Source organism: Scardinius erythrophthalmus, assembly GCF_964197995.2.
Source record: "Scardinius erythrophthalmus genome assembly, chromosome: 7".
Lineage (NCBI taxonomy): Eukaryota > Metazoa > Chordata > Actinopteri > Cypriniformes > Leuciscidae > Scardinius > Scardinius erythrophthalmus.
In genome coordinates this window covers 18,037,310-18,064,212 of record NC_138227.1, presented here as the reverse complement: position 1 = coordinate 18,064,212, position 26,903 = coordinate 18,037,310, and the positions used below count along the sequence as shown (strand labels likewise).

Sequence of the window (26,903 nt, the reverse complement as noted above, 5' to 3'; positions counted from 1 at the left end):
TAATCTCCTGGTGGAACAAGGAGGAGCCATACTGACAAAAGCATTGTAATGCTTCATTTAAATGTGTACCTTGCACCCTTTACGAAGCCCAGAGCTCAGCAGGATCATGAGAGTCACCACAGGTAATATACCATATATATATGTATGTATATACAACAATATATTCCATTGCAGTGATTGCACAGCCTGTAATGTAAATGTTAGAAAATAACTTTTAATAGGGTTTATTTTTATAAACCAGTGGAGATCGACAACCTTTACTGTATAAAAAAGGTCTTAGAGAAAAAGCGATTATTTGATATTAGCAGTGTTATAGATGTACAGATAAATAAAGGGATATATATATATACATATATATATATATATATACATCCCTTTATTTATTTTGATGTGCACTATTAAAACTACATTCATATAAGAATTTGGAACATTATTTTTTAAAGATTTTCAAAACGTTTTTAAACAGTCAAAGAATTACAATTATATGATTTCTTCACTACCTCTGTGCAAATCATTTTTCTTTTTTTTAAGTTTTTAAAATGAAAGTACAGACAAAAATAAGCCCTGAATCCGGTCAACTAAAGATTTTCCTTTTGAACTCCGATCTCAAGTCTTGTCAGCATTTTGTACAGATTGACTGTGTGTTTTTAAATCATATTTCTGTGAAGGCAAACTCCTGAGTGTTATTTTAATGTAAAACAGCTCGGTCCTTGCAGTGCATCTCGCAGGCAAATATTGTAAAAAAAACAAAGCCCTGTTAAGGAACTATATAGTTGTTTTGAATCTATGGAAATGAGTAAAATAAAATATTGTGTACTACATGTTTATTCAGAACATTTTTAGAAAGGCTTAATGTCTTCCATTGAAGTATTTCACGAAAATAGTTTGTCTTCTGCAAAAAAGCAAGTTTCTGGTTGCCAGTCACACGCCACTGGATAACGGTTAATATTAAACTGTACTGAAGACTCTTTCACTTGTCTTTAAAAGTTAACACATCATGATATTTTGAGTACACTCTCAGAAAAAAAAGGTATAAAATCTGTCACTGGGGCCGTACCGTATCAAAAGTTGCACCTTTGTAACTTATTTACCCCTAAAGAGTGCATATTAGTACTATACCAGCCCTGTGACAGTTTTTGTACCTTTTTTCGAGGCATGGTTTATTTTTATTAATATATTTGAATTGTTTACTATTACAGATCCAGTGGATGCCTCAGAGTTACCAAAGTAAGTTCTTCAGAATGCTCTTTAAATGTGACCTTTTGACCTAATTTTGCACCCTTTACTACATGACTAACTGAGAACAATACGCATTGAGACATTCTTAATGAATCTGGGTTACCCTGCAGTCACGACATTTTTTTTATTTTTGGTTTGTTTACATAAAAAATATCTACAGCACAATGCAAATGTTTTCCACAGGAAGTTCACCTTCAACCCGAAGGAAGGGATTGACAACCCTGCTTTAGTGATCTCGGATGACAAAGGTTAGGCTACTTCCTTAATAATTTTTATCCAATCAGCAACTGATAGATCATTAACTGGCTTAAAGAAAAAGAGATTTGACATGCTGGATTAAATGTCCCCAGAGCCCGATGTGCATCCGCGGCTGTGTGTTCTGAAGCGGGAGGAGGGTCAGGGCTTTGGCTTCTACCTGAGCAAGGGCACTGGCTGCAGGGGACATGTGGTGCGGCAGGTGGAGCTTTGGAGCAGTGCAGAGCAGGCTGGGCTGAGGAAGGGGGACCGTGTTTTGGAGGTCAATGAGGACTTTGTGGATGACAAGGAGCACTCAACTGTGAGAGCACTTCCTTATGCAAACATGAGACCTTTGTATTCTGTGAATTAAACACACAGACACTGGAATACAAATGATATTGGCAAGTAGATGCGCAACAATTAAGGGAGAGTTCGCTCGAAAATTCTGTCCTTATTTACTCACCATCAGGTTTGTTGCAAATGTGTGATTCGGAACACAAATCATTTTTGTCCCTATACAATAACTACAAAATTACAACACAATGCCATGGTCGACTACAAATATTATGGAAATATTACATGATTAACCAATGAGAATCAAGTATTCCAGTGTTAGTGATCATTACGCTATCATTATGTTCATAAAGGTACAATAGACTTCCAATGTTTCATAGCAATATTCATCTTTCAAAATGAACAGTTATATAATATTTTTTAATTGAACATACCAGTAACACTTTACAATCAGGTTCAATTTAAGATTAGTTAACTGGCCTATATACTTAACATGAACTAACAATGAAAAATACTTACAAAGCATTTTATTAATAAAATGCTATTTATTAATAGCATTGTTATTAATTTGAACATTTACTCATTTATTATAGAACTTAATTAAATATAACAATATAATATAATTAATATAATTAACAAAATTTATAAATATAATTTATTAGAACTCAGGGCTTAAATACATGGAACAAACAAAGGGAACTAATTAGGAAACAGCTGAACAAAATGACTAATCAAGGAGACTAACGAGGAAAGGAGGCAGGAAACTGAAACAAAGCAAACAAGACTCTGAATATACACGTTACACATGTATTAACCTTTGTTAATGTTAAGTAAAATGGTTCACATTCGTGTTAGTACACAGTGCATTGACATATTAACAGATTTGATCTTACAAATATTTTAGTAAATGTTGAGATTCACATTAGCTAAGATTAATAAATGCTGTAGAAGTATTGTTCATTGTTAGTTCATTTTAACTAATGTATTCAACTTATGTTGTATTTAACTAACTAATATTATTTAATGGGCTTAACATGAAGTAACAATGAACAGATAACAAAGATTAACAAATATTGTAACAAATGTATTGCTTTTTGTCAGTTAATATTACTTAATGCTTTAACTAATGAGACCTTTCTGGAAAGTTTCCTGTGTATACTCCGTCTTGTCTGGAACTTGTGTCGGTAACACTTTAATTACAGTGTCCTTGTTACATATGTTACCTGTACTTTAATGACCATAATAACAGTAAATTATGCATAATTACATGCAACTAAAACTCAACATAATATTATGTCGTTAATTAATATTATTCAGTACCTAAATATATAATTACACTGTAACAATGACACTTCAAAATAAAGTGTAAACCTTGTGTCTTGTTTTCAGGTGGTGCTGAAGGTGCAGGCGTCTGGGCTGAAACTATATCTGTTAGTGCTGAGTGCTCAGGATTATGAGTTTGCAGTTTCGGACGGAAGAGACCTCATGTTGCTCGCTAGAGCTTACCATCCCGTAGAGGGCTGTTCTCGCCCACGGTTATGTTACATCACTAAAGAGCCTGGCAGCGGCTTAGGCCTCAGCATCATTCCCATTGAAGGTACTGCTCCTTTTGCTACTGCACTAAACATGTGTTTGAAGCTTAGATTGATGACGTTTTTTCATTTATTAATTTAAGATTACTAGTTTAAGATTTGTACAATTTTGTTCACATAAGTTTTAGTTTATCAAGACTTTTCATAAAAGAGGGCACATCTAAAAAACATAAAAAGCACTAAAACATTTCTATCATGACAAGAGTTTAGCATGGTAATGGATATGACAATGTTAATATATTTGGTATTGGTGGAATAGATCTGCATGTAAGATATACTGCGGCTGAATATGAAATTACACGCAGCCGATCTATACAAGTTGAGCTGTGGAGGGTTTCAGAGCAGTTTTACCAAACCCCTCCTTTTGAAAATCTCTAGGACCACCCGCAAAATTCTACATTTTTCACAAAAAGCATGTGTATATATAAAAAAAAAATGAATGGGGACACCCATTCATGACAACTCAAAAATAGATCAAATATGCAAACTTGAACACATTTTATTTTATATTATTTTCCATTTGATGAATTGTTTCTAAAGAACTCCTTCAGAAGTTTAATGCCAAAAATTACAACAGACTAGGATATATATATATTCATGATCTGTCTAATATTGTCACGGATGGAATAAAGGTGAGGCGAGGATTCAAGTGCAGGAAATGAAGGATCTTTAATTAAGGTCTTCAATTACCTTTAATTATTGGTAAAATAAAACAAAAATACAAACAAAATTACCCAGAGGGAGAAAACCAAGACAGACATCGCAAGTTGAACTTTGACAGGAAAACCAAAAACATGAGGATACATAGAGTGACGAACCAGCACGACTGCAAACACAAGGAGAATAAATAGGGAAGCAAACAAAAGAGGTTAACGAGGAAGGTGGGGCAATTGAATCACTAATTAGATAACAAGATGGGAGGGGCTAGACAATGAACAGGAGAGCACATGGCACAAGGAAACACATGACAAGCCATGTGCTCACAACAAACAGGACTATAACACAAACACGTGACAAACTGGGAGTGTCAGAGCTCTGTTGCCAAACCAAGATATAAACTAGACAGAAGTGACAGAACCCTGACAATTATTGTCTTACAATATAATTTTTTTTCTGCCAAGCTGTGATAAACATTATATTGAGTACTATACGGTTATCCGGACCACACCTGACCACACGTGACCACAACCGCTCTTGGTTGGTCGTAACCCCAGTGACCCGGGTAGGTTTAGGGGCGGGGTTGAGGTAGGTCATCACATGTGGTCCGGATAGAGCTGGTAAGTCCCGCCCATCCGTAAAACCCCAAGTGGACCTCTAGGTTGAAAAATCGTCAATGCAAGTGAATGGGAGAAAATAATTATTTTCTGGTCCCGTTTGAATTGTGCCATGAATGTGAACATATGTTGTCTGTGAATTTTTTATATAATTGTTCATGTTACGAGTTTGACAGTATATGGTATGATTATTCGGCTAGCAGTTGCGGAAAAGACATAACGAGAAAGACTACATGTCGCCTATGTGACGTCACCCCATAAAGTTGACTTACCCGTGGTGTTCGCAAACCTCAACGATTTTGTCCTCTCCCTGAAAGAAGGCGGTGAAGTGCACCAAAGACACAGCCATGTTTAGCGGGATCCGTGAGCTAGTGGTGGAGTGAGTGGTGACGTTTCAAACGCGTCGAAAGCAGCGAAGAGTTGTAGTCCACAAAGTGCTCTCACACAAAGTCTAACCGTATCAAACTTCTACCCGCTAAATTGTAGCATTCTTTAAACGAAAAATTATATAAAAAATTCACAGACAACATATGTTCACATTCATGGCAAGATTCAAACGGGACCAGAAAATAATCATTTTCTCCCATTCACTTGCATTGACGATTTTTCAACCTAGAGGTCCAGTGGGGTTAGCGGAAGGGGCGGGACTTACCAGCTCTATAACCGTATAATACCTTTTATTGTTTATCATTATAACCTTTTTCCCAATTCATACTGCTGTGTCAGTGCGCAGGCTCATGGCATTGATTGAGCGCTAACGTGAGATCTCGGCAGGGTGTGGCCAACCAGTGAGTTAAATTCCCCAAAATAAAAAAATCTCCAAAACATTGCTAATTTTATTTAAATATAGCCAAAATAGCTCCTTTTTTGCAAAACATAAATCAAAGTCGCAGCAACAATGAGAATGTCGCTAAATTTGGCGATAAAAATACCATGGCAACTCCAAAAAAAAGCTTGCTGCAAACTGCTACAGCAAACACTGACCAACTATTTAAATGTTGAGCAACAAACTAATTGGCTGCAGACAAGAACCAATCAACTTGTGCCATGTAGTTAACAATGTGACTGTCAGCTAGTTGCTTTAAGGATGGATGGATGGATGGATGGATAGATAGATACATACTGTAGAAGTCAAAGTATACTAAATGAGAAACTTATCCCATAGATGAGATGGTAAAAAAGTAGTTGATGCACATCTTCATGGAATGTTTCAGCATGGTGTATGTATACATGGATCATTGTGGACAGTTCTGGTTCATTCAATATGTGAGTAGGTAAGCGAGGCCGTTATCGTCTCAGTCCAGTGGTTGATGGTTCAGCTGAGAGAGCAGGAGTCCAGAATGGAGACAGGCTGATCTGGATCAATGGAGTCATGATTTCAGCACTCACATATGCAGCGCTATCAAAAATGGTAAGTGTAGTCATATGTGATACCTTCATTACAGTGTAATCTCCAAAATGTTCAGTTTTAGGGACCACAGAGCTTCTAGTTTCCACTTTGTTCCATCAGGTGAAGAAATGTGAGGACCATGTGACTGTCTTGGTAATTGACAGCAGGAGTGAAGAGAGTTATAATCGCTTGAGATTACCCATAATTCCCGCTTTCGCCAAAACTCATAATCTACCCTACAGACCAAAAACACTACACCTGACTCAAGGACAACAGGGATACGGGTTCCTCTTAAGGCAAGAGAAGTTACGATCTGGACGTATTGGTAAGAAATGACTGATTCTTTCATAATCACAGAGTTATTAAAACTAAAACTATAAAAAAAAATTGTTAACTGAAATTAAGTAAAAAATTTAATAAAATCTAAACATTTTATGGAAATCAAAATTAAATTAAATAAAAAATGTTGTCTTGGCAACTAACTGAAATAAGTTTAGGTCGAAGCACTAAAATGATCTGTAATAATAATAAATAAATAATGACTATAAATATTTTATAAGCATTAATATGTATTATTAAACAAAAATATAAAATGTACAAATATAATATAAATATGACAAAAAAGAATACATATTAATTAAATAATATTCATATTAAATAATTATATTATAAAATTAATAAATATTTAATTACTAATAAAGCAAGAATGAAATACAGTAAATAATTGTTAAAACTTACAGAATTTGACATTATTTCATTCCAAAGACTGGTTGGACATCATGTGATGTTATTTTATTTTTGATATCCATAGTTTTATGTTTCTCTTCAGGTCTATGGCATTTAAAATCCCTGTTTTAGTAGTCAAATGTGGTAGTAGCCAGAAACACTGTAGACATTTTATTTCAGTATACAGTATATTTCCATCACTTTGTGATATATTGACTCTATAGCTCATGTATTACGAGAGATCGACCCCTGCAGCCCAGCTGAGACCGCAGGAATGGAGGATGGAGAGCTTGTGCTAGCGGTAAACGAGGAGCAGGTGGAGGATGCAGAGCATGAGGGCATCGTCAGCAAAATACGGCAAAGCGGCCAGCAGGTCACCCTAACCACCATCTCCATCCCAGGCAGAGAATATTACACACAGGTGCTTAATGCACGAATATATGCACATGCTCATACAGAGAACACACTTGCTGAACGAACAGCTGCTAAATCAACATATTTTACCTCTGATTGAAGACATTTGACCCTGAGGGCTAACCAAGAGCCTAAATTCATGCTCCTAATTCTTATGCTACACATCGAAACAGGTGTTTTTAAAATTAAATGAATCATAAATGTGTGGAACAGACATGGACCCCAGGGAATGGGTGGGGTCGCTGTGACCTACATAGCATAGGAATCATTATTCTTGCAGTAGCGCTTAGAATTATCACTGAGACGGTGTCTGTTATTTGATCCACTTCAGCTGGGTATTTCTCCATTGCTGTTCTATGAAGACCAGATTCCAAAAAGGGAACAGTTCTCTAAACCTCCCCCACTACATCATGAGGGACACCAAAATCCAGCACACCCTCGACTTTGTGTGCTTCAAAAAGAGGGCTCGGGATTTGGCTTCAACCTAGGCTGTGTTCAAAATAAGCCTGGGACGTATATTGGCCAGGTACTGTTTCTCAGTTTAGTTATTATTTTATTGGTAAATCTGCTAAATGTCTTAAATGTTCATTAGTAATGATGTAATTTTGTAGGCCAACCAGGAAGTTAGCATCTCCCTGTTTCCCTTGAAAAAAACCCAATTGGATTTTTCCTTTGACTTTTGGATTATTGCAGAAAAGAAGCTCTGTGACCAGCACAAGTTTATAATTCTTACATGTTTTGTTCATAATGAAAAGAACAAAAATTTGATGAATTTTGCAGCCTAAATGCACAAAGTTTAATATCATCGACAAGTTTAGTCCCAATTAGACACTTGTTAGCAAATGCCTTTTTCAGGATAAGAAAAATTTAAGGGGCATTACTAATGTATTTTATGTTGTTGCAAAAAATTTGAAAAAATCTCATAGGCCTACCTTATTTCAGGCATTTAACCACGAAAAACCCACTGTATTTAATACAATTGAACCGGAAGTGCTAAAATGCTAATTCACTTCCAGGTTTTAGCCTACAAAAATATGTCATCCCTGCAGCACTCTATAGCAAAAATGACACAATGTTTTCACACAAGTCTCATTGAGCATGCCCCTCAAATGCCATTGGTCAGGCAGATGATAGTCCTGCCCCCAGACTCATGCCATTGGCTAAGACAGGGTTGGGATGCTCAAATAAAAATATAGTATTGATATCACCACAATGTTTACACTTTCAGTCTTTGCTTATTGTTCACCTAAAAAATAAAATTCTAGCTTTAACATTGAAAAAATTACAGACTAAAACTTTAAATAAAGATGCTTTCCCAAGTCTATGAAAAACTGATATGTGTAATTCTCCTTCTTGTCTATAGGTGATGGCGGGGAGTGCAGGAGAGAGAGCTGGGCTGTGTGAGTGGGATGTGGTGGTAGAGGTGAATGGACGGAATGTGGAGGAAGAGTATTTTGATGAAGTAGTGAGGCTGATAAAAGAGGGAGGAACTCCTCTCAGGCTGCTAGTCGTGGAGGGAATTGAATATGAGAAACTGAGAAACGCCAGACAGACTTCAGGTCTCAAAACCAGCCAGACTTTAAGTTCAAACAAGGTGAGACCCGCTCACACACATGCATGTATTTTGTAATTTTAGGATTATTTTTAAAATTTAAACATTGTTTTACAGGTTCCAGATGCTTCACAAGATGATTTTGTATGAATTAATATAACAAGGTAAAAACATTAATTTTGTTAACTTATTAATATAACAATTTCTGTAAAATGTTAATTCTTTTTTTTTTTAAAGTGATTTCAAATACTTTGCACACACGAAGATTGTCTTATGTCTTACAAAGATATTGACAAAGGGGAAAACATGTTTAAAAAAAAAAAAGCAAATCTGCTTGTCAATAACCACATTTATTATTAGTGTCATTTTTAATCGAGTCACAACACAATTTTGAGTACAAATGTAATATAAAGCATTATATAGAGATGTGATATATATTGTTGTATGACTGTAAAGTCTGTAAATTCTGGAAACTTGCATATAGAGGTGTGATTACATGTTAATATAAAAAGTTTTATTTCAAAAGTATTCGATGACAGATCTGTAGCATGAGTAAATTTTCACCTTTCAGTATTTTAACTGAATTTTTAATATAAACAGATGTATATTCAAGAATGTAAATCATATGAAGATTATTTATTTCAAAACATTTTCAAATGTAAAATGTTTGCTTCATGCACTACATTAATAAATGTTTCTCAGAATGTTTTTAAACCTAACTTTTTCCACAGTTCTCTTTTTGGTGGGTATCCTCCAATTCTGTAAGTCCAAAGACAAATAGTTAATTTCTCACTTAATTATTATTATTTTTAAACAAAATTATTGCAGAGTCAGACTAAGTTACCACATGCTGAATTAACTGTTAAATACTACCAACCTCTGAGAATTTGGTCTAAGCAAGTAGCGACTCTTTCAGCATCCTCCATACTGAAGCACATTGGAGGTTTGAATTTGATGACACTGTCCCATGGTCCATCGGTGCTAATAACTATACGCTCCTCTTTAAGCCTGAACAAATCAGAAAGTGCAGTTGGTTATCAGATAAATGCAAAAAGCTGAGAAAGAAGAGAAATTGTCAGTACCTTCGAACAAAATATGCTGCTTCTTCTGTTGCTGGTTTTCGGGACACTCTGTCTTTAACTAGCTCCATACCTATAAACAGTCCAACACCACTGCAAAAAAAGAACAGAAGACACATCTGTTCATTTTCTTCTTTGAGATTATAGCGTGATGTTACGGTATCAGTATTTGATGAGGTCTCAGTTAAAATTGATTTTCTGCATTTCATATTTACCGCACATCTCCGATAAGTTGATGTTTAGTCTGAAGCTGAAGGAGCAGCTGTTTAAGATGACCTCCGACACGCACAGCATTGCCTCTGAGGTCTTCTTTTTCTATCACATCTAACACCGCCAGACCAATGGCACAGGACACTGGGTTACCACCAAACTGCATGGGATAAAAAGGTTAAATATTACTTAAACTCACTTTACAAAGGATGTAAAAGCTACAGTCATTAGGACACAATTATTTCTAAGCATAACGGTTCTCACTGTGTTGAAGTACTCCACACCATTGGCTGTAAAAGCACCAGCTATCTCCTTTGTAGTGGCCACACATGCAATCGGATGACCATTGCCCATTGGTTTGCCCATAGTCACAATGTCAGGGCAGAAGTCTTCACCTTCAAGCTGAAAAGCCCAGAAATGACTCCCAACACGACCGAAGCCCGTCTGAATCTCATCTGCCACGTAAACCCCTCCTGCTTCACGAACGTATCTGAGGGGGAAAAAACAAGCAGCTTCATTCAGCAGGTTCTGAACAAAAAGGAAGACACTCAACTAAAGTTACAAAAAGACTTACTCTGCTACTCTTTTACAATAACCAGTTGGAAAAATGATCTGGCCACCAACACTGGGTAAAGATTCAGCAAAAAAAGATGAGATCTGTGGACAAATTAAAAGGACAGCTCATCAAAAATTACATTCTTCCATCATTCCAACAAAAGTAACATTGGACACCATTGACTTTCATTGTATGGACAAAAAAATTTGATTTTTAAAAAACGTTTCGTTTCACACGAAAGAGGTTTGGAATGACATCAATTTAAGAAGGATAGTCAGTTTATTTTAGTAAAAAATATTTAACTTTCCGTTAATGACTGATTTTTTTCCACCATACCTTGCGGCCTTTCTTATGTGCCTCTTCAATTAGACTTTTCACGGTGTCTGCATAAGCCTGTCCCGGGTCAGGATGATCTTCTCTGTAAATACCGTGGTAAGTATCAGGGAGAGGTGCCTGTAGATATGCAAGAAAGTAGGATATGCAGCAAAAAGCCTTAATTACTGGTTTATAAAGAAGTTTGCATGTCCTGTACGCACCACATGAACCCATTCTTTTTGTCCCTCTAGTTTCCGGAACTTGTACGGGCTGATGTCGATGAGTGAGGTGACATGTCCATGATATGCACTGAAGAGGCAGGTAAAGATGACATGAAAATAAGTCTGATGTAGCCGTTACCTGCTGATATAAGAATCATAATTGTTTAAAATTTCACATTTTGAAATCTTACTGATCCAGGACGACGACATCCTGGTGTTGGGTATACTGACGGGACAGTCTCAAAGCAAGATCATTAGCCTCTGAACTTTGGAAGAAGACAGTATCTATATAAGATTTCACTGAATATTTATTTGAAACTGAATAAACAGAGTTACTTACCCTGAGTTGACAAAATAAAAGACACAAATCTTCTTTGGCAGTGTGGCTGCCAGCCGAGCTGCATACTGCACTATATTATCATGAAGGAATCTAGTGTTTGAATTGAGAAGATCCATCTGAGCAGCAGCGGCCTGAGTGATGCTGGGGTGACAGTGTCCCACTGCAAAGACAAGATGCATCGAGTGTCATCATGGTTCTGTGATTCGTAATCATGATACTTGACACTTCCTGTAGTGCTCTGGAAAGCCTATTTAAAATTCAGTGGGATAATGACAAGAGCTGATTATGTTTCTATAAGCATTCATTTTATGACAATTTATCATGGTTTTACTACCGGAACATTAACTATGGTAGAAGCGTAGAAGTAGAAACGTTGTATGAGAGTCAAGAAATATACTTCATTTGCATTACAAATAAACCAGTTTTTGCAGTTATAATTTCTAGATGTGTACGGACTACAATTATAAATGTGTTCTGACTTTTTTGAATCAAAGAAAGAAAGAAATACTTTTATTCAGCAAGAATGTATTAAAAACTCAAAAGTGACAGCAAAGACAATTATAATGTTAAAAGATTTCTATCTCAAATAAAGTTTCTATTTATCAAAGAAACATTTTTCAACATTGATAATAATACAAATGTTTTAGAAGCAACAAATCAGTAAATTATAATTTTTTCTGAAGGATAAATGACATTTTAAAATGTGCTAAAATAGAAAACAGTTATTTAAAATTTTAATAATATTTCACAATAGGACTGTTTATAGTATTTTGATCAAATAAATGCAGCCTTGGTGAGAGAGACTTCTTTCAAAAACTTACTGACACCAAACTTTTGAACTGTATAGTATGTGTATGATATTTTATTTAAAGCAGCAGTCCGTAACTTTTTTGGGTTAAAAATGATCCAAAATACATTTTTGAGTAAGTACATAACCAGCCAGTTTTCAAAACTATCTGCTTGCCTTAGCTCGATTCAAAACGGTAAGCTTGTAATAATGTTTTTAATTCCAGTGATACTGGTGGATTTCCGTGGGAAATTCGAGCATGTCTTTGCGTCATTACGTCACATCAGTACACATAAAGAAGGAGTCTCGGCTAGTAGGCTATATTGCGTGTGAGGATGTTTGAGGTGGAGATTTATAGCCTTTTCTCACAGCACTTGATATAATTAAACTTATCAATTTGATGGCGGATCCAGAAAGGTTCAAACAACAATCACCAGTGACAACTGGAGATTCATCCGTTGTAAAATGCAAAAGACTTCGGACTTTGGAGTGGCTACAGAAAAAAAAAAGAGACTGCAACCGGGCGCCACGAAAACAAGGATAAATATCAGAAGGGCTTTTGACAGGTGGCGTGAACTCCGTGTTTTGAAGGGGTTCAAAACAGACGCAGAGACAGCTTTTTTTCTGCTGGTAAGTGATCGTTAGATTTAATCAGCACGATTTACTGCAGATTTCGAACAGAGATGGCGACAAAGAGGAAAAACTACGGACTGCAGCTTTAATAAAAGCTTTTTGACTACTTTATAAGTTAAGGAATCTCTCTCTCTCTCTGAGATATATATACACACATGTGACATATATATATACACACACACACACACACACACACACACACATATACACATATATATATATATATATATACACACATACATATATATATATATATATATATACAGTATATACACACACATGCACATCTATATATATATATATATATATATATATATATATATATATATATATATATATATATATATATACTTTTTTTAAATTGAATGACACTTAAGATACTCATAAAAGGCATGAATGACATAATTTTAAAATTTCCTTACCATGTTGAACATTACTAATGCAATCTAAGTATTGCATGCCATTCTCATCATATAAATACTGACCCCGTGCTCTCAATATTTTCACGGGATCATGGGAGAAAAATAGTCTGCAGGACTCTCTGAAAAGACATTGAGTATTTAATCAGAACTGATTAAAAATGGGCACTTAATTTCAAACAACACCAGGGCCTTAACAGCTCGACGTGTACTATTTGATCCAACTTACCCAATCAGCTTCCTCCGCATTTGCAGAGTTTCGTCTTTGTGAAAAACTTCCAGAGCCATTTCAACGATACGGTTTCGTCTTCTGCTACAGCTGACTGTTACACCCTAGATACCTTTGAACTGCAGAAATGGGGAAAAAAACAAAAACTTAGAGTAGACAGACACTATACAGTGTATGTGTATCGTCCATTCCTGATGACGTCACACACCGAGTACGACCTGGAGCTGCAGTACTGAACCACATCACATTTACCATATTTCAACCCAAAACTAGGTATGGCATGCATCCACACTGATATATAGCAATGTACTTCTGCTATTTAATGTATTATTTACTTTACTTTGCCTTGAGTTGCTGTGTATCAGCAGCATTACCAGCGCGCTGTCAGTTGCTAAGCACGTTGCTAGTTATTCAGCTAGATCAAGAAACCTGACAGTCAGTAAAGAGATCTATTAAAGAGATCTGACAGCTATTAAACTCGTGTTTATCAAGGTTAACATTCATTACGCATTTTTCCGACCACTGAGTGTTTGTCTATTGTAGTCTAATTTCCTGACTGCAATTAGCCTAATATGTCACGTATGTGTAGCAAGTTAGCATGCCTGACCCTACTATACACTCCAGTTGGTTATTGTGAGGTCACTTAATCTGTTTTCTGCTCTCCTGTTGCTTAAATATGACTCACAGATTAAACAATTACTTCGTTTTTATTAGTGACTCATCAGAAGAGTATAAAAAGGGAATAATTTGGCTATTTAATATACAGTGTCCCATTCATAGGCAAACCCTTTTGCAATGAGCATAGAATACTTAATGATTTACCTAGATGGATCTCAGCTGGTCTTGGGACATGGATTAGATGCTTAATGTAATTCACACATTTTTTTACCTGTAGGCTATAAATACACCTGTTGATGGAGGACGTGCTCCAGGGAAATGACAGACCAGGGCAATAACAATCAGAACATCTCCAAAAACCCCTTTGCAGCACTCTTCAGTTCTCTCGCTGACGCAAAACAGTTTGCATCCGGCCAAAAGCAACGGCATCAAGCTGAGCAACAATGTAAGGTTTTGGTAATAAGCACTGCTCTGCCATTAAACTTGCAGGATAACATTAATTTGATGGCACTTTGTAATTGTTTATCCCTACAGCTGTAGATTCAGGAGAGAGCCAGTCTGAGTCAGAAAATTCTGTGTCTGACAGCATCGATGAAAATGATGACTCGGTGGCAGAGATCAGCCGATCTTTCCGCTCACGACAGGAGCTCTGCGAGCAGCTCAACGTCAACCACATGATCCAGAGGATCTTCCTCATCACTCTGGACAACAGTGAGTGTTAAACAACTACTTGTTATGAGAACTACACGTCCCATTATCTATAAGTATTTGCTGATTGTGCATTGAATAGTGTTAACACAGTTTCCTATATAATCATAAATATACACTACCGTTCAAAAGTTTGAGGTCATAAAAGTAAAAAGTAAGTCTCTTATGCTCATCAAGGCTGTATTTATTTGATCAAAAATGCAATAAAAACATATTTTATTATAACAATTTCAAATGACGGTTTTCTATTTAATATATGTAAAAATGTAATTTATTACTGTGACAGCAAAGCTGAATTTTCAGCAATCAGCAATCCAGTCTTCAGTGTCACATGATCCTTCAGAAATCATTCCAATATGCTGTTTTGGTGCTTTTAGTAAAGCATTTAGTATTATTATCAGTGTTGAAAACAGTTGTGCTGCTTCCAGTGTTTCCTCTAGGATTTTTTTCAGCTGTGGTGGCAGGCCCATTTCCCCAGGGGGAGTGATATTCCCATGGGCCACGCCCCCTTGCCCCAGGTGTTTAAACCTCCCCTAAGTATTATAATACAGTCGGTAGAACAAGTATTTGATACACTGCCGATTTTGCAGGTTTTCCTACTTACAAAGCATGTAGAGGTCTGTAATTTTTATCATCGGTACACTTCAACTGTGAGAGACGGAATCTAAAACAAAAATCCAGAAAATCACATTGTATGATTTTTAAATAATTAATTTGCATTTTATTTGACATAAGTATTTGATCACCAACCAACCAGTAAGAATTCCGGCTCTCACAGGCCTGTTAGTTTTTCTTTAAGAAGCCCTCCTGTTCTCCACTCATTACCTGTATTAACTGCACCTGTTTGAACTCGTTACCTGTATAAAAGACACCTGTCCACACACTCAATCAAACAGACTCCAACCTCTCCACAATGGCCAAGACCAGAGAGCTGTGTAAGGACATCAGGGATAAAATTGTAGACCTGCACAAGGCTGGGATGGGCTACAGGACAATAGGCAAGCAGCTTGGTGAGAAGGCAACAACTGTTGGCGCAATTATTAGAAAATGGAAGAAGTTCAAGATGACGGTCAATCTCCCTCGGTCTGGGGCACCATGCAAGATCTCACCTCGTGGGGCATCAATGATCATGAGGAAGGTGAGGGATCAGCCCAGAACTACACGGCAGGACCTGGTCAATGACCTGAAGAGAGCTGGGACCACAGTTTAAAAGAAAACCATTAGTAACACACTACGCCGTCATGGATTAAAATCCTGCAGCGCACACAAGGTCCCCTTACTCAAGCCAGCGCATGTCCAGGCCCGTCTGAAGTTTGCCAATGACCATCTGGATGATCCAGAGGAGGAATGGGAGAAGGTCATGTGGTCTGATGAGACAAAAATAGAGCTTTTTGGTCGAAACTCCACTCGCCGTGTTTGGAGGAAGAAGAAGGATGAGTACGACCCCAAGAACACCATCCCAACCGTGAAGCATGGAGGTGCAAACATCATTCTTTGGGGATGCTTTTCTGCAAAGGGGACAGGACGATTGCACCGTATTGAGGGGAGGATGGATAGGACCATGTATCGTGAGATCTTGGCCAACAACCTCCTTCCCTCAGTAAGTGCATTGAAGATGGGTCGTGGCTGGGTCTTCCTGCATGACAACGACCCGAAACACACAGCCAGGGCAACTAAAGAGTGGCTCCGTAAGAAGCATCTCAAGTTCCTGGAGTGGTCTAGCCAGTCTCCAGACCTGAACCCAATAGAAAATCTTTGGAGGAAGCTGAAAGTCCGTATTGCCCAGCGACAGCCCCGAAACCTGAAGGATCTGGAGAAGGTCTGTATGGAGGAGTTGGCCAAAATCCCTGCAGCAGTGTGTGCAAACCTGGTCAAGAACTACAGGAAACGTATGATCTCTGTAATTACAAACAAAGGTTTCTATACCAAATATTAAGTTCTGCTTTTCTGATATATCAAATACTTTTGTCATGCAATAAAATGCAAATTAATTACTTAAAAATCATACAATGTGATTTTCTGGATTTTTGTTTTAGATTCCGTCACTCATACTGTCGTAACCGAACGTGAAGCGCTGTTTGAATGCTGAATGGAGAATGACTGAGAAATGAATTTCCATTAACTTTAACTTAACGACAGGCTTAACAATAATACAATAGTATGCACAATATCGGACCTCACTGAGAAGCTGTAGCCGTGGCGGGATGATTTTTGGTGTGGCGGCCCGCCACCACAGAATGAATGTAGCGGAAACACTGGCTGCTTCAAATCTTTGTGGAACACGTGCTCCTTTTTTTCCAGAATTTTTCGATGAAAATGGAAAAACAAACAAACCAGCATTTACTTGAAATAGTAAAACAATTATAATGTTACAAAAATGTCACGTTTGCCACTCTACTGTCACTAACACGTGCTACAAACACACAAATATTCTATTAATTACAGTTCATAGAAATGCATAATTTTGCATAAGAAATGCACATAAATGAGTTGTCAGTGCAGCTAAAAATATAGCATGACTTTTTCTTTTATCCTGCTTAGTTTTGGCCTCTGCTTAATTTAGCTAGCTTTTTATATTGTTTCATATTGGTTTTATTTGATTGGGTACAAAAGATTTCTACTTCCTTTTAAAACGTTTTATTTTTATATTTGTGCTATTAATAGTATTTTCCCCTGCTCTCCATGACCATATATATATATATACACACACTTACACAGTTACACAGTTTGATTTTTCATATTGGTTTCATATGATTGGATGCAAAACCTTTTCACTTTCCTTTTAATAGTTGATAAGTCTAATTATTTTTTTAAGTTATGCTATTTGCATGTAGCATTGTTTCCCCCTGCTGTCCATGACGCTATCAGAAGTGACCATAGTGACCTACCAGTTGCGAATCACTACTTTTGAGATGTTTTCTGTAACTGGTCCATTTCATGCGTATGCACTTCTAGATAGTTTGGGAAGAAAGGAACATTAGATTGTTTATAGTAAATTACTAATTTCTCGATGATCTAAGTTTAGGTGATTGTATCACAATGACTTGCTTTTTCCAGGCAGTGCTGCAGATGACCTCATCCTCTGCAGTTTGGCCAATTACGTCATTTATGTTGCTTTCATTTGTGTCTTTATCTTTATCCTCTACATCTATCTACTGTCCATTGCACTGGTCTGTTTGCTATTAAAATCTTTAACACAGTTTGTGTGAGTCATGCTGAAAGAGGCGTTCTGAAAACGTGATGTCTGAGGCTCTTAATACTACACTATTGTCAGTTTTTCAAAATAATGATTTTCCTCAGAACACAATTGATCAAAAGTGACGGTAAAAACATATATAATGTTACAAAAGATTTAACTTTCTATTTAAAGTTTCATCAAAGATTCATAAAAATAAATAAATGGTTTCCACAAAAATATGAAGCAGTACAACTATTTTCAACATTGATAATAATAAGAAATGTTTCTTGAGCAGCAAAGCAGCATATTAGTATGATTTCAGAAGGATCATGTGACACTTAAAGGTCCCGTTCTATGCCCCTTTTCACAAGATGTAAAATAAGTCTCTGATGTCCCCAGAGTGTGTACCCAGAGTGTGTATGTGAAGTTTGAGCTCAAAATACCCAACAGATAATTTTTTACAGCATGTTTAAATTGACATTTTTTGGGGCTCAGAAAAACGAGCCGTTTCAGTGTGTCCCCTTTAAATGCAAATGAGGTGCTGCTGGACGACACAGGGGGCGGAGCTTCATGAGCTCGTGCTCAGTCTGTCAGGAAAAATTCATCTCACGGAATGATGATAATATCAGAAACTCTCAGTAACGGCGTTCATTTCGAGTCGGACAATAATGCCTACAGAGTCAGATTGCTGTATAGAGATGAAACAGGTATAGTTTAGTAGTTTAATTACGGTTATTATAACGTATTTGTCATCTGCTTGTAGGCTATGTATCCATTATTTATTAATAGCCTACAAGTCTGCTGTCTGAATGATGATCAAACATGTACTGATGAGTTTAATAAAGTTTATTGTACATCACACAAAAGATGAAGCGTCAGTTTTACTTCAGAAAATCACCGTAAGAGCTGAGTAAACACAGTAGGCTAAGTTATAAGAAGTGCGCAAGTAGCCAGTAGAGTTGAGGGAGCATTCCTGTGGGCGGAGGTTAGTCAAGAAACGGTTCTGGTGATGTCACTAATGCAGGATGTAGAGGGATGTAGTCCAATCGAGCCGTTTTTTGTAGTCAACTTCTGTTAAATAAAATATCTCGCTTGGCATTGAACTTTGAGCTTTATAATTTTACAGATATTATTTATGCTCTAACAGCAACATTACACACTAACTAAAGTTTGAAACATGGAATCGCATGCAACGGGACCTTTAAGACTGCAGTAATGATGGTGAAAATTCAGCTTTGCCATCAAATAGAAAACAGTTAATTTAAATTGTAACAATATTTCACAATTACTGTTTTTACTGTTTTTTTTTTTATCAAATAGATGCTGCCTGATGAGCATAAGAGACTTCTTTCAAAAGCATAGAAAAATCTTACAGAGCCTAAACTTTTAAATGGTTGTGAATATGTGAGTTCATAATATGCACCAATAATGTATTTACTGTTGTATTAAGATATCGTGCTTGTAATGATCCTTGTTGGTTGATATCTTTCCAGGTGACCCCAGTCTAAGAGGTGGTAATGGCATCCCACCACGCTGTGTATACCTTGAGGAAATGGCCGCTGATCTTGATGGCCAGGACTGGCTTAACATGGACACCATAGAGCAGGTACAATATGTTAAGTGTGTCTTTCTTTTCCAAATTTGTGTAATATACAGTGTAGACAGACATTCCCACGTACTGTATATTATGAACTTTGAATAAGAATAATATTCCTTCATTTGCCCCCTCCAGGCTTTGTTCAACAGGCTGCTTTTGCAAGAGCCAGGTAACCATCTCATTTACATGACCTCCTGCAGTGTAGTGAATCTCTCAGCAGATCGTGATGCTGGGGAGAAACGTGCCATACCGTACCTTTATGCCTGCTACCAGAGAGCTAAGGAGGAGGTATCTTCTGCAGACTCTATACTTTGTCGACCTAAATGGTTGTGCCAAAAGAATGAAATGTGTCTGCTCATTGCACTGTTTATGTTCGTACTCACTGTTTATGACTGATTAAATGTGTTAATGTAATTCAAAACAACACAGGTCACTAAAGTCCCGGAGAAGCTGTTGTCGTATGCTGTTCGCTGCAGAAACCTGACTTTGTCCAATGCCCGCACGGTACTGTTGACCCCAGAGATCTACATCAGTCAGAATGTTTATGAGCAGCTTCTGGACCTGTTGCTGGAGGCTGTGAGAGGAGCCCGTAAGTGTCACATTTGATTTGTCATATGATGTGTTTGGAGGTCCTGAACTGATTCCATTTGTTTGTGTCATGGTCTTTGCAGAGTTTGAGGAAGTTGTGGAGTTTTTGGATGAGGTCATCGCTATTCTGTTGGGTGACCAAGAGGTGCGGACCTTCGGGGAGGTTATGGTGCCAGTGTTTGATATTTTCCAAGGCCGGGTCAAAGACTTAGACCTCTGTCAGCTGCTGCTGTATTCCTACCTGGAAATTCTCCTGTACTTCTGTCGGCAAAAGGATATTTCTAAGGTTCGTTTTCAATGCTCAGTAATGCTTTACAAAATGTCATTTTGATACCTGCAGTTTCTTTTCATACAGATCTGAAATATTTTTGGATAATAATATTCTGATCCTAGGTTTTAATGGAGCACAGTCAGCCTAAAGATCCTAACAGTGGGATTCAGTATCAGAAAACACTTCTGGGAACGATCCTGAATATTTCATGTCTGCTGAAAACTCCTGGTGTGGTTGAGAACCATGGCTTTTTCCTCAATCCTTCTCGCTCCAGCCCACAGGAAATGAAGGTTCAAGAGTCGAATATTCACCAGGTGAGCACAGAATTTACAAAAAGGTTTTCAGGCTTTGTGACATGAAACTAGCCACCTAACCCCTTTCGTTTCTTGTCTTTCCATGTGCTAGTTTATGGGGCAGTTTCATGATAAGCTGTATCAGATTCTGAAAAACTTGCTTCAGCAGTCCAGCGAGACGCGCCACCTGCTGCTCTCGTGGCTGGGTGGCTGCCTGCAGGCCAACATGGGGCGGGCAAAAATCTGGGCAAACCAGATGCCCGAGATATTCTTCCAAATGCATTCTTCTTGAATCTGGGAGCTGCCCTGCTCAAGCTCTGCCAGCCGTTTTCTCGACCCTACTCCCCCAAACTCCTGACCTTTAACCCCACGTACTGCTTGCATAAGGAGCTGAGTGAGGAAGAGAGGCGTAACAGAAACGTGCACGCAAGAGGTGAGCTACCTGTGCTCCACCTTATTAAACACTACTAACACTTTTTTTCTTATTTCTTTTCAGACATAACCATCTAAACTAATTATACTTCCCTCTACAGGTTTGGACAAGGAGACATGTCTGATACCTGTGCCCCCTCAAAAAACGGTTGAATTTGCCCAATCATACAGCCTTCTCACAGAAAACCTCATCCTTACACAACTTACCCTGCACCTGGGCTTCCATAGGTAACATTTCATTACGAAAGAGTCATGACAATTTTATTATAGATATATATATATATATATATATATATATATATATATATATATCACACACACACACACACACAGTCAAACCAAAAATTATTCAGACACCATATATATATATTTTTTATGTTTTTTACTAGTGGGTGCAGGGCACTCTTTTTTTATGTATATATATATATATAAAAAAAAAATATATATATATATATATATATATATATATATATATATATATATATATATATATATATATATATATATATATATATATATATATATATATAAATATATGTAGTTAGGACCAGTCATGTGGATGCAGGGGCTAAAACAGCATTCTGTTGGAAACACACTGATTTGCTGAAAATAAACATATGTTTTAATGGTATTTGTTTGTCAGACTTCATGATCAGATGGTGAAGATGAATCAGTCTCTGCACCGGCTCCAGGGGACGTGGCGGGACACGCAGCTCAGTGGAGGCCCAGCCACAGAGCTACGGGAACAGTTTGAACGCCTTATGACAGTCTATCTTTCAACCAAGGCTGCTACCACGCAGCCCGCCATGCTACAAAACTGCCTCAACCTCCAAGCCTCCTGCGCCGCCCTGCTGGTTCAGCTCAGCCTGGGCAACCAGGGCCCTGAACACATCCCGCTCACCTTTCCCTTACCTGCACTGGAGAACAGCCTGCTGTGCTTTGTGCCAGGTATCCCCGTTTTTGTTTTCCTTTTCAGTAAACACCTTGGCAGTCGTTGCAATTTTTTGAAAACCAAATCTCCTGTCTCTTTCACAGAGTTCTTTGCTGAAAACATGGGCGATTTCTTCATATTCCTCCGCCGCTTTGCTGACGAGGTGTTGGAGTCCTCTGCGGAAAGCTTAGAACATGTCCTGACCTTCATCACTGTGTTCATGGGCAACGTTGATAGGTGTGAGCCGGTGTGATGCTGAGTTTCTCACGTGTTTTGTGCATGCCATGTGGCATGTTGTTTGATCTTGGATATTTACTCACAGAATGAAGAATCCTCATTTGCGGGCAAAGCTGGCAGAGGTTCTTGAGGCAGTGATGCCCCATATGGAGACTCTGTCACCTAGCGCTACCCAGCCCATCATGTTCCAGCGCCAAAGGGCGTTCAGCTCATATCGGCATGCACCCCAACTTGCTGAAGCCCTCATTACAGTGTTTGTGGATATAGAGTTCACTGGTCAGTTTCTGAAGTTTTTTTAATTTGTTTATTTGATTATTACATTCTGTATAAGATTTTGTCTATGGCCTATTCCTCAGGTGATCCTCATCAGTTTGAGCAGAAGTTTAATTACAGGAGGCCAATGTATGCCATTCTAAAGTACATGTGGGGAGAAGAGAGTTACAGGGAGAGCATTAAGGTGAGAACCAGACAGACATTTTATTATTATAAATAATATATTATGTTGCTTTGGAATTTTGTTAAACATTTACTTAAACAAAATCAAATTAAATTAAAGAAAAAAAGAAAAGAAAATATAAAAGACAAAGAAAAGCATACAGCATAAAATCAATCAATAAATTATAAAAAAAAGTAAAAAAAAAAACGAACATAATATGAAATAAAATAAAAATAATATAAAATAAAACAATGAAATAATTCATTCATTTTACAATGTTTCATGTTACCATTAGTTTACTACATTAGTTACCATAAACTAACAATAAACAATATTTCTACAGAATTAAATTATCAAAAAAAGTTGGATCTGTTAGCATTAGTTAATGCACTGTGAACAAACAATGAACAGTTGTATTTTTATCGTTACATTATCAATGGTTAATAAACATTGTAAAAATGATATTGCTCATGGTTTTGTTAGCTAATGCATTAACTTGTGTTAACAAATAAGACCTTATTGTAAAGTGTTCCCAACAAAATAATAAAAAAATTGTTTCCTCACAGCATCTTGCGGATTATGCCTCTAAAAACCTTGAAGCTATGAATCCGCCACTCTTCCTAAGGTTTCTCAATCTCCTCATGAATGATGCCATCTTCTTACTTGACGAGGCTATACAGGTACTTGTCTGCAAAGGCAGATTGCGTTTATGTTTCGTGCAAATTCAAACTATTTACACTGGTGGTAATAGATTTTGTTTGTTCAAGTTAGCTTGGTTGTTTAATTACATCAATATATATTAACCTCTATATGGTTGATATCAGGAAACATTTAATTGACGGATTAAAGATGTGTCACTCACAAATGCATCTGTTCCTTCCAGTACTTAAGCAAGATCAAAATCCTCCAGCTGGAGAGGGATCGGGGAGAGTGGGACAGTCTGGCCCCTGACGCCCGCAGAGAGAAAGAATCTAGTCTGCAGATGTTTGGACAGCTGGGTCGCTTCCACAACATCATGTCAAATGAGACCATTGGCACCTTGGCTTTTCTCACATCTGGTAAGAGACGTGAAAGAAACCAAATGCACTAAAATATTAACATCACTGAATTATTATTCATTTTTTGGGGGTTATACTACCTGACCAATTTAGACCTGAACAGAAGGGTTTGAAATAATTATTGAGAGAAGAACTTGGCTTTTAGTGTATTAGAGAATATAAAATAACACTGAAACTCAGACTTTTAATGTATTTATTTTTCCCTCCAGAAATAAAAGGTCTTTTTGTTCACCCCTTTCTTGCTGAGAGGATCATCTCGATGCTCAACTACTTTTTGCAGCATCTGGTAGGCCCCAAGATGGGCGCCCTGAAGGTGAAAGACTTCAGTGAATTCGACTTCAAGCCCCAGCAGCTAGTGTCAGACATCTGTACTATTTACCTAAACCTGGGGTAGGCTCTTTGTTTGTATATTTAACATTTACTCTCAGGCCTGGTTTCATAGACGGGGCTTAGATCAAACATGGATTTTAGTCTGGGACTAGGTTTAAGCCTTGTCTGTGAAACCAGGCATGAATTTATTTATTTATTTGAGAATAATATTAACTAAACTAAGTAAACTATTCTGGATGCTTTTTTGGCCACAGAGATGAAGAAAATTTCTGCGCCACCGTCCCAAAGGATGGAAGGTCATATTCGCCCACTCTGTTCTGCCAAACTGTCCGCGTCCTCAAGAAAATCAACAAGCCTGGCGAAATGATTGTATCTTTTAGTCTCCTAGCAGATAAAATTAAGGTTGATTTAATCGCTATGCATATTCATCTTAGATATACACCTTTCTTAGGAAGTCATGAGTGTGTTTATGGTAATCTTGCTGGTTTTCTGTGTCTCCTTCAGTCCCTTGCAGACAGGCATCAGCAAGAGGAGGAGACCTACTCTGATGCTCCGGATGAATTCCTCGATCCCATCATGTCTACCTTGATGCTTGATCCGGTGCTGCTACCTTCTTCAAACGTCACAGTGGACCGTTCGACAATAGCACGACACTTACTAAGGTGAGCCATGTATACAACATTACGGACAGCAGTGTTATTTTAGGATTATTTATATACTATTATAGTGCTTATTGTCACTTTAGTACTTTAGTAACAGTTGCAAAGTTAACATCATATATTTATATTTTATCTATTTCGGCTTTACAGAAAACTGTTTTAATAGTTTTGGTTGACGTTTACAATAACACAACTGCTATTTGATTAGGTAAAAGTCCAATACCAGTGTTGGTCTTGTCTTTTTTGCTCTAGTGACCAGACAGACCCTTTCAACCGCAGTCCGCTCACCATGGACCAGATAAGGCCTAACGAAGAGCTCAGGCAACAGATCTTGAAGTGGCTTGCTGATCATACGCAAAGCAACCAGCAAATGGGACCCAGTGGCTAAACCACATTACTCCCCTCCCCCAGCACCCAGGCATGCTCTGTATGACTAAGCCATTCAGATGTTCCTGGCATCTTTCATACTGCTTTGAAACAAGAACACTTAACCACATTTGGAGGAGCACGTCTGCATTTATGGTGTTGGTGTGCTCCTCAAAGGTCAAATGCAAATCTCAAAATGCCATAATACTGTAGCATATTCGGCTATCTGTTCTCTCAGACTTCTCTGACTCTCAAGGTCTCTGTAGATAGAACTCAAACTTTTGCATTTTGCCTTTCCAAGCTGTTCACTGTGGGAAATGAAACTTTGGTTTATAGACAGATGATGACAAGTATAAGGTTTGCTTACCTGTTCTGTGCATTTGCCCTACCTCTGACTTAATTCATATGTATGCAATATTTTATATGCATTGCTTATTTGTTAACTTTTTAAGTTAGAATATAAGCAGTGTACCTTGTTTGATATTAAGGAAGAAGAGTTGTGGCCTCATTTGGTATTAAGGAGGAAGGAGTTGTGGATAATATTGGCTGCAAAAGAGATTAAACTATCATCGAATATTTTGCTAAGATCATCAGCATTATATTCCACAGACTTTAGTTTCATAGTTGTTCCTATTGGTTTTAAAGGCATTTGTGTTCCATAATGCAGCAGTCATATGTCAGATTCTTTTTGGGCTGGTCAGGAACTCGACCATTTGTCAAAGTTCTTTTGTTCATTACGAACATTTTATGCTTGAAACTCAAGAAGCATTTGCTATAATATGCACTTTTATGAGACTCGTAAAGAATATTGAGCTCTTGTTGAAATGTTTGGATATATTCCTGTACATTTTTCAAGAATCCATTGTCTTTTAACAGCGCAATATGTCCCGAGTAATGACTTGTTTGACTGCTGAGTCAGCCCTATGACCTCCTTTCATGCAGAGTGACATCATGCCCTTTTGTTAACTGTTGCAAAACTGCATGCTTTGGGTGGATGGACCTTGCTACTGACATTTGTCTTAAAAGATGACATTGATAGGACACTGTCCACTCAGTGGCTTCAGTTGTGAGAGAGTTGCATTAGACCGACCCATTAAGTTATGTAGGGTATATCTGCATTTTGATTTTCACTGAATTGTTCATTTCAGTGAGTTAGTTGGTTCTAAGTCTTTCTAAATTCTTTGTTCCCTCATATGCTGAAGACCTCATCCCAATCAATAAATCTGGCCCCATGAATTCTCAAAGCAAACAGAATGCTTTAAGTCCTGTAGTCATATTTATGTCTTTTGAGCTGTGCATATGCACTCATTTGTCTCTTTTAATCACAATTAAATAACTTGAACTGAATTTGAGTTAATAGCATTATAGGCGGTAGTTATATAATGTACATGCTAACATGTCCCTCTTGAAAATAGAACAACCAAACTTTCTATAGTGATATTAGATGAATGATTCTGTCAAATTAATAAATTGAACTGCCCCAAATAACAGCATGCTTCACTGATGTTAATTTCATTTTTTTTAACTTTTTTTTTAAATCATATATTAATTGTGCTTATGGCTTGTTTATTGCAATCAAATAACATTTAAAAAATCTGTATTGTACTTAAAATTTCCCAAAATAAAATGCATTGATGTGTAAATTATTTTGAATCTTTTTAAAACTTTTTGTAAAAGTCAAAGGCTTTCAGAGA

The 26,903-nt window shown here is 37.3% G+C and overlaps 3 protein-coding genes across 8 annotated transcripts; 2 read left to right on the top strand and 1 right to left on the bottom strand.

Annotated features, from left to right (window-relative positions):
* Window positions 1-1,579: 1,579 nt before the first annotated feature.
* nherf4a (NHERF family PDZ scaffold protein 4a) lies at window positions 1,580-9,435 on the top strand (the record flags this gene model as incomplete). Its single annotated transcript, XM_081370822.1, has 8 exons — window positions 1,580-1,795; window positions 3,160-3,367; window positions 5,911-6,047; window positions 6,147-6,351; window positions 6,977-7,173; window positions 7,498-7,692; window positions 8,530-8,760; window positions 8,836-9,435. The coding sequence occupies 8 exons, from the start codon at window positions 1,580-1,582 to the stop codon at window positions 8,866-8,868; spliced, it is 1,422 nt and encodes a 473-aa protein (XP_081226948.1). The 3' UTR covers window positions 8,869-9,435.
* Window positions 9,031-14,289, bottom strand: phykpl (5-phosphohydroxy-L-lysine phospho-lyase). Of its 6 annotated transcripts, none has more exons than XM_081371040.1 (13): window positions 14,193-14,289; window positions 13,508-13,626; window positions 13,282-13,400; window positions 11,440-11,599; window positions 11,291-11,365; window positions 11,100-11,187; window positions 10,900-11,016; window positions 10,582-10,664; window positions 10,272-10,497; window positions 10,013-10,167; window positions 9,801-9,890; window positions 9,596-9,726; window positions 9,031-9,477 (listed from the first exon to the last, which is right to left on the bottom strand). In XM_081371040.1, the coding sequence occupies exons 2-13, from the start codon at window positions 13,564-13,566 to the stop codon at window positions 9,434-9,436; spliced, it is 1,347 nt and encodes a 448-aa protein (XP_081227166.1). In that variant the 5' UTR covers window positions 13,567-13,626; window positions 14,193-14,289; the 3' UTR covers window positions 9,031-9,433. The 6 variants fall into 6 exon arrangements, with proteins under 6 accessions (XP_081227166.1, XP_081227163.1, XP_081227165.1 ...); XM_081371037.1 differs by having other exon boundaries at window positions 13,843-14,271; XM_081371039.1 differs by lacking the exon at window positions 14,193-14,289 and adding an exon at window positions 13,716-14,190.
* Window positions 13,648-26,888, top strand: ube4a (ubiquitination factor E4A). Its single transcript, XM_081371035.1, is given in 21 exon segments — window positions 13,648-13,780; window positions 14,403-14,570; window positions 14,660-14,836; window positions 19,505-19,617; window positions 19,744-19,896; window positions 20,038-20,197; window positions 20,280-20,482; window positions 20,590-20,781; window positions 20,873-21,038; window positions 21,041-21,193; window positions 21,294-21,420; window positions 21,836-22,140; window positions 22,228-22,360; window positions 22,446-22,636; window positions 22,717-22,817; window positions 23,363-23,476; window positions 23,680-23,854; window positions 24,064-24,244; window positions 24,439-24,586; window positions 24,689-24,846; window positions 25,096-26,888. Coding segments are annotated over 20 exon segments (3,213 nt in total). The 5' UTR covers window positions 13,648-13,780; window positions 14,403-14,443; the 3' UTR covers window positions 25,232-26,888.
* The last annotated feature ends 15 nt before the right edge of the window (window positions 26,889-26,903 follow it).

Bases quoted from the DNA above. Each gene is read 5' to 3' on its own strand.
- phykpl (XM_081371040.1), bottom strand. From the start codon at position 13,566: ATGGCTCTGGAAGTTTTTCACAAAGACGAAACTCTGCAAATGCGGAGG. The intron at 11,366-11,439 runs GTAAGTAACTCT...CTTCTTCCAAAG, and splicing joins TTTTATTTTGTCAACTCAGG to TTCAGAGGCTAATGATCTTG. The intron at 11,017-11,099 runs GTGCGTACAGGA...GCATATCTACAG, and splicing joins AAAAAGAATGGGTTCATGTG to GCACCTCTCCCTGATACTTA.